General features: G+C 29.4%; 1 protein-coding gene across 1 annotated transcript in view; it reads left to right on the top strand.

Annotated features, from left to right (window-relative positions):
* Nucleotides 1-2,814: 2,814 nt before the first annotated feature.
* LOC142320810 (high affinity cAMP-specific and IBMX-insensitive 3',5'-cyclic phosphodiesterase 8-like) overlaps nucleotides 2,815-13,511 on the top strand; it is a 52,317-nt gene continuing 41,620 nt past the window's right edge. Inside the window, exons 1-3 of the mRNA XM_075358789.1 lie at nucleotides 2,815-2,954; nucleotides 4,673-4,887; nucleotides 9,315-9,433. Coding sequence (XP_075214904.1) covers nucleotides 2,913-2,954; nucleotides 4,673-4,887; nucleotides 9,315-9,433 — 376 coding nt within the window. The 5' untranslated portion in view covers nucleotides 2,815-2,912. The remainder of the gene's footprint in view (nucleotides 2,955-4,672; nucleotides 4,888-9,314; nucleotides 9,434-13,511) is intronic.

The raw sequence follows: 13,511 nt of genomic DNA, 5'->3' as shown, positions 1-13,511 counted from the left end.
CATTGTCCTCAACAATGGCTTTTGCAATTTCATTTTTGAAAAAAATATAAGGATATTTCACAGTAAAATATAGGTACACATTGTTGTTCACATTCAATAATTTTATTTTAGACACAGCAGCAGGTTTTTTTTCTGTGATATCATAAATGTTGTTTCCGAATTCTTTAAATGTTGATAAAATTTTTTTTCATTTCTTGTTTGATTGCTTTCTTGAATGAGCAGTCCAGGTAATGCTTTTTTAATGACATTACCACACCTTTACAATAAACTATAGCATGGAAATTATTTTAGGAGGCAAATAGACAACTTTTACATCTGGTTGACAATCATCTAATTGTTACGGATGTCGTGGATCATGTTGAAGCATCATTCATTTTGTATTTCTTCATTTCACAAATAAAATTATGGTGACACCATTAAAGCAGCTTAAGTATTTCAAGCTTTAAAAATCGTACTTTTTCAAGTAACAAGCTAAAACTCGTGGAAATGTTGTTTACTGACACTGAGATTTTCATTGCAATCCATTCACTAAAAGGTTTTATTTGTTGTGGCAGATATCCTTTCTTCATTATTCTGTGTGTGTATTTAAACCTACCAAAAGCCATTATAAAAATGTTATTGCATACCAAGAAACGACTATCAGACTACAATACAAAGACAGTACTGCATTATAATATATATATATATATATATATTACGTGAGTATCTCGCATCACCAGTTGCTCTGTATATATTTCGTAGTTGCTGTCTTATATATTTTTTGTTTTGTTGATTTATATATATTTCATAGTAGCTCTATATATTTTGTGAGGTACTCGCGAAAGCGCTCTTGCTTGGATTATGGAATAAGGTAGGTGTCATCCTATTTTATTTTATTAATTCTGTACTTGTATTGATCGGATTACTATAATTTGTATAGTGCAGAGAAATATGATTTCTGAAAGGATCAATTTTAGAAAAAAAAATATATATATATGTATATGTGTGAGTACATTATTTTTATAGTTCTTTGTTTTAATATATCAGATTACTTTTAATCATTTTTTAATTTTTTTTATATTTATATTTTTATTTAGTAAGCAGACTACTCTTATTGGTTGCACATAGCCATAAGATAATTTTAAATCATTAATAAGAGAGAAATTTATTAATAATAAGGATAGTCATTGTACTCCATAGTCTGGATATTTAGCAGCCCAAGCTAAATCAAATGCAATTATTAATAAGGTTTCAAGATACAGGAAGGTTTGTTGCTTCCCGATTTTTCCACAGTGCAAGCATTACCATGATGAATGTGAAAAATAATACATCCATACTGGATTGGAACAGCATTGTGAGGTTAAAGAGGTGGTTTTAATTCTACAATTTTACCTATTAGATTGTAATATCAATCACTTTAAATCAAATGCATTTTGAAATTAAATACATCCCAGTTGCCCTTAATGGTTTGATTAGGAATAGAGGCCTGACTGACATTATCCAGCAGCCACTAGTTTATAATTTTTTGCAACCCAATTGGAAAACGTTTAGCTGATTTGATTCCAATAATTTTACAGGTACATTTTCTAGTCACTAACCCATTAAGTTCCAATAGAGAAGTGGTTACCCTGTTACCTACCACAAGATGCCCCAGATGGAACCAAGACAGACAGCTGAATCAGCTCTTTTGATACTTGTTTATATCTCAGTCTGTTTTTAGATATAAATTTTTTTGAAAAAAACACTAAATGGTGGACAGATTGAAAAAGAAGCAAGTAAGAGCATTTTTGATGCCCTGAATCAGTACCCTAAATTTGGCTGACACCTTTCCAGAACACTCCATATAGCTGCTACCAAGGGGAAAAATCTTTTTAAATGGCAGGTATGGAGAATGAAGCAAAACAGAGGATTTGTCCATATAAACGTTTTTGTTTATTTTGATGTCCTGATCTTGTAGGGAAAATAAAACAAAAAAATATATATATAGTTATGTGATGCCTCTTGGCCCCATGTGGTCAAAAATCAGGCTAAAAGTGGGTTTTATGTATACTGCAATATTTGTACCAAATTTCAACTATTTTAGTTAATAGGTTTCTGAAATACGAGGTGAAAATTGTTTAGAAATAATGTTGAATATCCTCCCATATGTAATTCCAGTTTACTTAAAAACTGAAACTTTAAATAAATTAAAAAGTACTTTCATTGTACTAAAGCTCAGTTTTCTAAGACTACTATAAAAAAAGTCACAAATTCAAAATGGCAGAAATTACATAAAAGCCATTCTCAAATAATATTTGTTCAGAGAAGTTCAAAATACAAATTAATACACATTCATATATATTTCTTCTGGAAATTTCTATAGTTTTATTTTGTTTTTTTTTGAACTCAGGGAGTCATGAAACAGTGACGTTTGCAAAAAAACCAAATTCAAAATTTTTTATCATTCCATTGTACTGGAATATTCCTTCTACTGGTTACTATCCCTTTATAGCAACAATGAAGCTAGATCCAGGAAAGTAAAAATGTACTTACTAAATATATATAGAAATACTAGTATGAAAGTGATCGGTACATATATTATTTTTATAATTTGAATTCTTTAATTCTTTGGTGAAAATCAAGTATGGTCATGCTTTGATTCTTTAATAGATATTGAGTAATAATAAATCATGCCGTCTGTTGAAAGATGATGTTTATTAATTTTTTTTCCTTTGATGCTCTTAATAAATTGAGTGTATCTTATATTTTAGAGCAGACTTTACAGAAAAAAGAAGAAAAAGATGGTTTTAAAAATGCAAATCTTAATTCAAAGAAAAAGAATGCACCTTACAATAATTTCATTGATGATAGATTTGGAGGTGATTTTAGTGCTGAACAAGACACGCCAAAATTAGATGAACATAAAGAGGTGATCAAAACAGGCAGTTTATGGCATGAAAATTTCTTCTATAAAATTAGTGATCCTAGATTCAAAGGTAATTCATATTTATTTTTATTTATAAATATTTTAATAGTAGACGTAGTTGGACTAATGAAAATTAATTCTGATTGCGTTAATTGTTATTACTGGGTAATTGTATTAAAATTTCTTATTTATTTTAAGTTCTTAATATTTTACTCATTTTATTTTATGTTATAACATTAAAGGTTACACAAAAGGGTTAGGGATCAAAACGTTTAACAACCATGTCTGGTATAGTCTTGACATCATGCTGCAATGAACCTATGCCTTCCAATAATAGATTCTGTATTACTCATTTATCTGTGACTTAAGAAATTGAGAAGTTTTGTAAATTAGATCTTTAATCTGAGAGGCTACCATCCATGTACTTGTGTAAGATGTTAATATTTCAGGCAAACAAGATTATAAAAACTTTTATAGGTTATCTTGAGGCTTATTTCTGATCAAAGTCAGGGTACAGTGAAGTCATTGAGCCTTGCATAACAAATTATCTAGAATTTGCAAATATATCTGTAAAATTGTTAAAGTAACTTTTATAGATTGTAATGTAAAAATATATATGTGAAAGTATAGATTGTAAATTTTAGAAAAATATTGCCAATTTAAAAAAATAAACAGTTTAACTAATTGCATGCTGGCAGCCACAGAGATTATATTTCTGTGTGAGAGAGATGGTGTATATATATATATATATATAACTCCATAATTTTAATATTTTTAATTAAATTTATTTAAATATGTGTAATATCTATTTAAGTTTGGGAGGTATTTATCTCTTTGTTAGTCACCATATTGAAAACATTTCATACTATCTTTAATATACTTTTGGAGGCACTAACAACATTGTGTTTGCTTTTCCTTGTTGTTTGGATGAGTTACGGATAAAGAACATTCTTTGTTATTATGAATAATGTAATGAGAAATTAAATTCTTGAAATGAGTAATGACAGATTTGTTTGTTTTTATAAAATTTCTGTTTGGAGAAGTGTTCATATTATTCCTGTAGTTAAAAAGTGTGCGTGCATTTTAAATTATCTTAATTAAAATACATTAAAGTATTAAAATGATCCTCATAAAGTTTTTTTTTTTTTTGTAAGTTTTGAGACATTAAATTAAACAAAATCAAAATTAAATTTAGTAGTGAAAAGATAAAAATAAATAAATAATGTGATAAAATAAATTGGCATCATTGCCATGGACCACCAGTAAAATTAGGTGCAGAGAAAGAATAGAAACTAACTTCTTTATTTTCATTCTTCTCATTTTTTTTAATTAAAATTTTAGGCCTTTTTATAAAAATTTTTATATGAACTTGTAAAAGATCATTCTTAAAAACTTAGTTATTGGAATAAATATTGATTAAATAAAATTTAATAACATATTTAAAAATAACACAGTAATAAAATTATATTAGTGTATTATCTTTAATTCAGCTATTAGGAGGAAGTTGTCATTTATGTAATGACATATCTATTGTATAAAATACTAACATTTCCTTTATTTTAATGTAAGGACTAGTCCTTGTGGCATAGACCAAAGAGTACTTTATTCTCTTTAAAAAAGTTATTCTCCTTCACTCTTTAAACATACAACATACTTACAAAGTAAGGATAGTAATCAGCTAGAAAGTTTAAAAAACAATGAAGAGTATAATAAATTAAAGAGAATAATCGGAAGGAAAAAAGAGAAAAAAAAAATTTTTTTTAATTGTAAAAATGTAATTTTTTACAGTTTGTCAATAAAGCATTATGTCAATTGCTTGGTTATAAACAAGAAGAAATGCTGAATCGGAATCTCCCATTATTTCATCAATTAGGTAATATGGACCAAGTCATTAGTCAGCTTGAAAAAGGTGCAGACTGGAATGGTAAAATCAGCTGGAGATCTAAGAATGGAGAATATATCACATTGCACTGTCGAGCTATGGCGTTCAGTGAAGTTGGAATGTAAGGTGTTATCTAAATATATATGTTTTGTTTAGTGAATAAATTTGTTTACTATTTACTCATTCAAAGTTATTAATGCTATTGACTGCTACTGCAAATAACTGCAATATCTGTTATACCTGCAGATATATCTTATTGCAGATTATATTTGCAGATACTGCAACTCTTAATTTCACTAGTAACCAACGCTTTTCCATTGACTTCGTACTGAATAGGCCAAGATTTAACGTTAGCGAAACAATGTGGTTTTTTCGATTTACCAGTTAAGAGAGGTTTCAACTTTTCTGTTCCCGACATGTTCGCACCTAAAATAACTGTGACACGATCTTTATCACCTTGAAAAGTTAAAGTTTTATCAGGTAAAGATTTTTAAAACTGCCCAGTTTCGTCAACGTTAAAAATGTTCACTGTTTACCCACGTATTACAAACTTCATTTACTAGCACTTTCACCACAAACATCTTTAAAGATTATTCCATGCCTATCTCTAAACTTATTAGGCCAACCCACATTAGCTTTGAAATTCGTACAATTGTCTTCAAAGTACTCAGCTTTTTCAAGTAAAATTGGTCCACTTACCGTGACTGTTTTTAAACCACTCTAAAACGCTTTTGTCAACATCGGGATACTGACTTACTTTACTCTTTTGATAACGCCCGAGTTACAGATACGATCTTTCAAAAATTTTGTTTATCGTTGAAAGCGTGTTGGGTGATATTGCGAATTTCATTGCGATCACGTTTTTCTTTTTTTTTTCCCTCATCTACTTCCATTATGAGCCGTTTTTTAATAATCTAATGATTATGTTTCTAATTTCTTTATGACATTTTAAAAAAGAACAAAAAGAGTGTAAAAACAACTATCCAAACTAAATTCAAACTAAACCCGTAAAAATCGGTTGTAAGGAAAGAATATGAACACCCTTGTTTACAGTACCACACAAACCAAGACAGACGTACGAAAACTTGCATACGAGCTTTTTTTTTGTTTAGCCTCCGGTAACTATCGTTCAGATAATACTTCAGAAGACAGGAATGGTCAAACTGAGAATGTACAAGACTACACTTCATTTACACTCATACATATTATCCTCATTCATCTTCTGAGGATAATATGTATGAGTGTAAATGAAGTGTAGTCTTGTACATTCTCAGTTTGACCATTCCTGAGATGTATGGTTAATTGAAACCCAACCACCAAAGAACACCGGTATCCACGATCTAACATTCAAATCTGTGTAAAAATAACTGGCTTTACTAAGACTTGAATGCTGCAACTCTCGACTTCCAAATCAGCTGATTTGGGAAGACGCGTTCACCACTAGACGAACCCGATGGGTTTTGCGTTCGAGCTGAGATGGTTAAAAAGACACATTGACCAAGTCTTCTTACGACAAATGAGTTCCGGTGAATACTGACGCGTGATGTGTAAGATTTCGCTTCCTTCTTTACTTATGTTGATTCATTCTTCAGGAAATAAATCACATTTCATGTTTGTGAACTGAAAATAATATCGGTATTGCAGGTTCAATGTTGAACTGGGTTTTTTATTTTATTTTTTTGTAATAAACTAATCAAATTTTTTTCTTCGACTTACAGGATTTTTGTTCGAATTAAAGGAATTACGTTTCCACATAACGTAATACAATACGGCCGGGAATTAGAATAAATTTCGAGTTACAGGAATTGTATTCACTATCCTGGAATACAGAATAATTAATATTATTACCACCATTGTTGTTTTTACACATTTAAACAAATTAGCTATCACTTTGTCCATAATGATACACCTAAGATGTTTCTAATAAAACAAAATTAAAAATGAAGAGGTATTATTGTTTTAAAAATTAATAGATGCCATTTTGAAATTTGTCTTGTCTCAAAATTTTGAGTCTTTTTGCTGAAAATGGTGATTTCAACACTTATTCATACCAAATTTTATCAAACTATTTCAATCTGTTCTTGAGATATAAATTTTTTATTGCAAAAACAAAATGACTACCAGTTGGAAAACTGATCATCACCTGAAGATGGTTACTGGAACTTTCTTTATTATTTTGACATGAGCAATTTACTCCCTAAGTTTATCTACATATTTTGGGGTACTCTGCATATTACAAATTGTTGAATGTGTGGGTTGTGTGTCAATGTCATCTTTATAACTATTACCATTTAGCAGAGATACCATGGCAACTACGTATGTGCTGTTTCCCAACAGTAATTTTAAATGTTTGATTTCATTTTAATACAAGGTTTAACATTTCCTCATATTACAGGTAAGCTAGTTAGTTGGCATAACGGTAAAATTCTGCCTTCTTATTCAGTTTTTCCTTGGTTCAATCCTTAGCAAGGTTATAGCTTTCTTTTCCTCATCATTATAAAAAAATTATTTATTATTGTCCATATGTGTTTTGAGTGAATAAATGAGTAAATAATTTCTAAATGGTCACTATTTGAAATTTATCATTAACTTATGAATAACCCAATATATGAAACTATTAATTATAAATACACTTCCAAGTATTAAAACCAATAGTCACAACAACCAAATTAAAAATTATTTCATAAGATTCTCATCATTTTTGGTGGCCAAATCAATATAGATAACAAGTTGAGTAAAAGGTTGTGTACACAAAAAAATGTGCAAAGTGCCGGGTGATTTAAAAGCATATAAAAATATACTTAGATAACTTACAAATTCAGTTGAGGTCTCATTTCTTAGCAAAACACATCAAGTTTTGACTCGCACAGTCAAAAGTCTAATTAGGCAACCAGCGCTGCCACCAGTTTTGTTAAAAATGGATACACTTACTGGTGCAGAACATGCTCACTGTATTTTGATGTCACGGTCTGTAGTCACTCACTGCATTTGTATGTAATTTTCATAGAGAGTATAGTAATGGAGCCTTCTAGTAAGTAGGCATACAATTTACTCTTGGCACCAAACCTTCATTGAGACAAGTTGTTCTGTTAAACATACAAAATCACCAGGATGCCCACACATCCCTGAAACTGTTGTGGAACAACTCAGAGAAAGCTTTTTACGTAATCTGAAGAAATCAACTTGACGTGTGTCATGTGAGACTGCGATACCAGAAACGACTGTTTGGCAAATTTTATGTAAATGATTGCATTTGAAGCTATACAAACTAACCATGGTTCAACACGTTGCAGATGATGACAAAACTGCTTGACTGCAGTTTTGTGTGGAAATGATGGATAGAATTGCAGACAACAATATAATTTTTAGTGATGAATCAACGTTTTACATCAGCGGCAAGGTGAATACCTGTAACTGCCACATATGGGCTAGCGAAAACCCTCATGAAACTTTGCAGCATATTCGTGATAGCGTTTTTTGTGTCCAAAGAAAATAAAGATTTTAGGACTGTTCTTCTTCCAGGAGACAACCATAAATGGTATCATAATGGTATTGGATATGCTTCAAAATTTTCTAATTCCTCAGTTAGACGATGATGACCAAGATGGACGCCATTAATACCAGCAAGGCAGGAGCACCATCTCACTACATCCTAGAAGTTCAAGATTTTCTTGATACTCGATTCCCAGGTCAGTGGATTGGTCATGAAAGTCCAATTGTATGGCCACCTTGCTCACCAGATTTGAATCAGTTACATTTTTCTTGTGGGAATTCATTTAAGATCTGGTTTATGTACCACCTTTGCCAGCTGATCTTGTTGAGTTAAGAGTTTGAATTACGTCATAGCTGCAGGGGTAATGCCCAACTTGCCGGCTACAGTCTGAAATGAAATCAACTTCAGGTGGACTGTATGACACATTACAAATAGAAGCCATATCGAACCAAAGTGAATATTGAGTGACAAACTTGATGTGTTTTTCTATGCAATGACATCTTAACCGAATCTGTAAGTTTTCTCAATAAATGTTTATATGCTTTTAAAGTTGTGAAGTCCTTTTTGAATTACCTAGTATTATATTAGATATTTTTAATTGATGTTATATAATGTTCAGTGGATGAATCCTTTTCCTCACAACCGTAGTTTAGCTTTGTAATGAATTATTAAAGTATTTAAATAAATTTACTTATATAAATTTGTAAAAAAATTAGTCAAAATTTAATTAAAAAAATGTTTATATTCATTAAGTTATATTTTATGTATTTGTGGTTTTTTTATGGTAATAGTGACCATATAATTAATTATAATTGTATATTGCATGATAATTTTAAATATTTTATGATTACTTCTTTGAAATCCCTAGAATCTGTTTTTTTTTTAAGTTTCCTGGAAAATGTTTCTTATGAAAGATTTTTGTATTAATATTTTTTATTCGTTGACTAAATGTTACTTTAATTTTAATTAAAGTACTATTTTAATTTTTAAAATAAAATATTTTAAACATTTTAATTTTTTTGAACTCTTAATCATATTGATCAAATTATTTTCAGTGAAGCAACACATTATATATACATGCAAGAAAATCCTCATGAGCCTACAATTTGTTCTCATGGAAGTGTTCCTTCTGTACGAAAAGGATCATATGACGTCAAATCTATCAATAGTGAAGGTTAGTTAACTTTTTTTAAATAGTGTAAACTCACAGAGATTATGCATGGTATTGTATTAGCTCACAAAAATTATGCATGATATAGCTTAGTTGAACTTAGATATATATGGCCAAGGTGAATAAATATAATTTATTTATTTATTTATTAATTAGTGAGAAATTTTATTGGATTTTCAATGTATTATCCACCCATGAATAATTCAAAAAATATATATACATATATATAGTGAAATACAAAAGTAAATTAGGCTTATAAAGGGAGAAAGTTGTATTAAAATCATTTATTGAAATGTCTTTGTCTTTTCATATGATCTAGTTTGGTGATTAATAATTATATTAGCTACAGAATTCTCACCGAAAGCGTTTCTCTGATATTACATTATTGTTTTATGAAATTACATCATTGCTCAGTGCTTTTTCCATGATTCTGTAGCTCCCAGAATTAAATATACATAAGAATTCGTAATAGTGATCAGTTTAAAAGTTGGTTAAATCTCATTTCTTGTCTCAAACTTTTTCATCAATGCTGTTGATCAGTACTCATGATGAAGCTGTTTTATATCAGTACCCATGATCTAGCATATTTTTAAACTATTCTTTGATTGTTTTATTATTTGGTTGTAAGCTAATTAAATACTGTTTTTTTGTCCATCTAAAAAAAATAAAATGTTTTTCCTAATATGGTGTACAACATATTAATGAATATTAAATGTAGCCCTAAACTATTACAAAAAAGGTGAAAATTTTTTTTATTTTTTAAATCAAAATTAGTATAAAAGTATTTGTAATATGCATCTAGTAAAACAATGAAATACAGCAAAAATTTTGAGAAAAAATTACTCATTTTCTAAAGAAATGAAAAGGTGCTTCTAGAATGTAATTATATTTAGAGAAATTATAATAGATATTGACAGCACCAGTTTTATACTTCTTCAAAAAAGACCTTTACTATTTGGTCAATTAGTATATATGATGTATTTTAAGTTTTTTTTTGTTTTGGTACTATTAGTACCAAGTAGAATGAAAATTTCACTAATATTCAACAAGAAATGTAAAATGTGTTTACTTTAATCTACTGACATTGTTGAATACATACTGCAGATTACAGTACTGTAAAAGTAAAATTGCAAATTTTAATATATAAAAAGGTATTTTTTCTCTAAGCTAAATACAAAGAAAATATTGAAAATAATTCATCAAGAAAATGTAACTTTTATTAAAATTAAGAAAACATTGCAGTGTAAAAAAAATCCCTTACCTTATTTTTATTGATTTTAAGATAAATTTTAAAATTATTAAATATCAGAAATTTACACCACGTTGCCTTGGCTCTTTATATCTTGTTTCCATGAACTGGTTTGTAAATGTAAATCCTGTTATGTATAGTGCTTGTATGTGTATTCTTTGTTACTGTGATTGAATGTGCACCTGGTCTGTACAATGTAATTTTAATTTGATAACTGCAGTTAATTTATGTACCCCTTGTGTGTTGTTTTTATCAACTTCTTTTGAACTGAATCTATATGACCTTGTTTATTTTTTTTGGTTTTAAGAGTAAGATACATTTTTCCTATGAGAAAAAATATTCTCTGAAGTAGCTGTCCTTTCCAGTAATTCTGTATGAATGTTATCTATTGGATATTATCATTATGTATTTTTTGACACAATATACTGTATTTTGAAAATGAGACATTGTTATTGTCTTTTTTTTCAAAAGTTTTGTAATATTTTTAAATTATCAAAGCACCATGCATATATCTTCTTGATGGTTGCTAAAACCCTTACTAAGGTTCTTACATTAACTCTTCAGCTTCTGAAATCCTCAACATAGAGTATATCAGGATCATACCTGCACTCATAAAACCAAAAATTGTGAAAGAAGGCTTAGGATAAGGAAAATGGATGGAGGGTGAAAGAGAAAAGCAATCCCTCTGGGGTAGTTTATAATCTTGTACAAGATCTTAAATTTTCCTTAGAATTTATCTACTGACTTTTAACTTGTATATTTGATAGTAGATCTTTTTCGTATGGTGTTGGGATTTTTCTTAGTCGATATTGACAAAAAGCTTCAACTGTATTGCTAAAAAATAACTACTAGAGTATATAGTACAGTATTTTACAGTAGCATGATGATTATTTAACATAATTGTAAAATTAATTGTTTATTCAAATTTAACAATACTTCTTGTTAATTACACCCAGGTTGAAGTTTCCATGAATACCTTCCCTCCAATTACTCCATAAGTCAGTCCTTTTCTGTTGTAAGTCATTGCATATCTTCTTTATCTCTTTTTATATTACTCTATCACCTTGTTCCTTGTTTATCTCATGGACTTTCTCCTTGATAAGGCCTTCCTCAGTTTTTTATTTGATGGTACTTCCACACCCCTTAAATACATTTCGGATTTGTACTCTCACATATCACTCCTATTTTATTTCTTTTAATTTTTACAATAATGTTCTCAAAAATATATTTCATTTCTTTTCTTCTAAATGGATTTTAGATTTCTCCTAAAATCTAAAATCCATCCTCCTACATATTTTATAAGAATTGGTGCTGAATAAACTTTAAAAACATTATTGCTTAAATTTATAAGACACACAAACTTTTTCAATAAAAGATAAAAACAGTTTGGTCCCTGTTTACTTAAATAAAAAAATTTACTTAGTACCCTTCACAGACATATAACTCTGGTTTATATGTTGTTATTGTATATGTTTATGTCATTTATAACTTCCTAAATTACTGCTTTCTTTTTTTTTATCATTTGGTCAGAATTCTAAAAAAAGCTTTTCTATGAAAAAAATGTTTAAAGATCTTTAATTAATTTTTTGCTAAAATGGATCCATAAAGAAAGTTGAGAGATCTTCCTTCAAGATTTGATTCAGGATTAAGATAAGTTTATAATTTATCCTCAGTTTTTGTTTGAATCAGTTTTATTGTTCTTACATAATTCACAGACTGACTAACTAACTGGATAATGGACACTATTCAGATTACAGATTAATTTGTTTTCAACTTTACATGAAATGCTGAGATACTGTTAAAAAACTGTTTTGAAAATCGTATCACAAAGATTTAATTTTATATGATGTAAATTAACTTAAAATCAAAATTAAGTTATTCCCTACTTTCAGATGTTAGTAGTTTTACAAGTTCTAACTGGTAAGATAAGTCTTATCAGGAAAGATTTCATGATTCATGTGAAAAATTATGACCTCAAATTTGAAAAAGTCAAAATAATAACTAACTATCAAATATTTTTAATTTTGATCATATTTTGAATGTAGTCTTAATTTTATAATTAAATTATATGAGGGTCATTCAAATATAAACTGGAATTTTAGTAATAGTGGGTATAAGTGTTGGGAGTGTGCATATAACCTTGTCAGATACATGTGGATACAGCAAAGTATCGGCAAGGTGGATTTCATGTTTTCTCACTGGGCACAGAGAAATGTCCAGAAAGACATTTGTTGGCAACTTCTGAATCACTTTGTGAAGGAAGGCAAGGTATTTTTGTACTGTATTGTGACCTATAATGAAATGTAGGTCTACCACTACATCCCAGAAAACATAAGAAGAAATATGGTTTGGAGAAAAGTGGGGAGGAGGTACCGATCAAGGCCAAGAAACACTTATCAACTGGAAATGTTCTGGCAACTATGTTTTGGGATTCAAAAGGTTTGCTGCTGATTGATTTCCTGCATGAACAAAGTGTGGTAAATGTGGCATACTATTGCCAGTTGTTGGATGACATCAGGGCTGCTTATCACATACAGACGATGCTGTAAACCAATTTGCAACGTCCTCCTTCTCAACAACACATGACTACATACAGCAACTCAGACTTGTAATAAACTTGCTAAAGTTCATTGGACACCTCTTGAACATCCATTGTACAATCCAGACTTGTCAGCATGTGATTTACACATGTTTGGTTTGGTGAAAGAAGCTTTTGGAGGGGAAAGATTCGAAGACAATGCCACAGTTGAGCATTATGTGCGCAATTCATTGTTTGAGCAAATATCTTGTTTCTTTTTTTATGAGGAGATCAGGAAGCTACCTCTTCAGTGG

This window comes from Lycorma delicatula, chromosome 3 (genome assembly GCF_047948215.1).
Source record: "Lycorma delicatula isolate Av1 chromosome 3, ASM4794821v1, whole genome shotgun sequence".
NCBI lineage: Eukaryota > Metazoa > Arthropoda > Insecta > Hemiptera > Fulgoridae > Lycorma > Lycorma delicatula.
The sequence above is the reverse complement of the archived record's forward strand: the minus strand, read 5'-3'. Positions and strand labels throughout refer to the sequence as shown.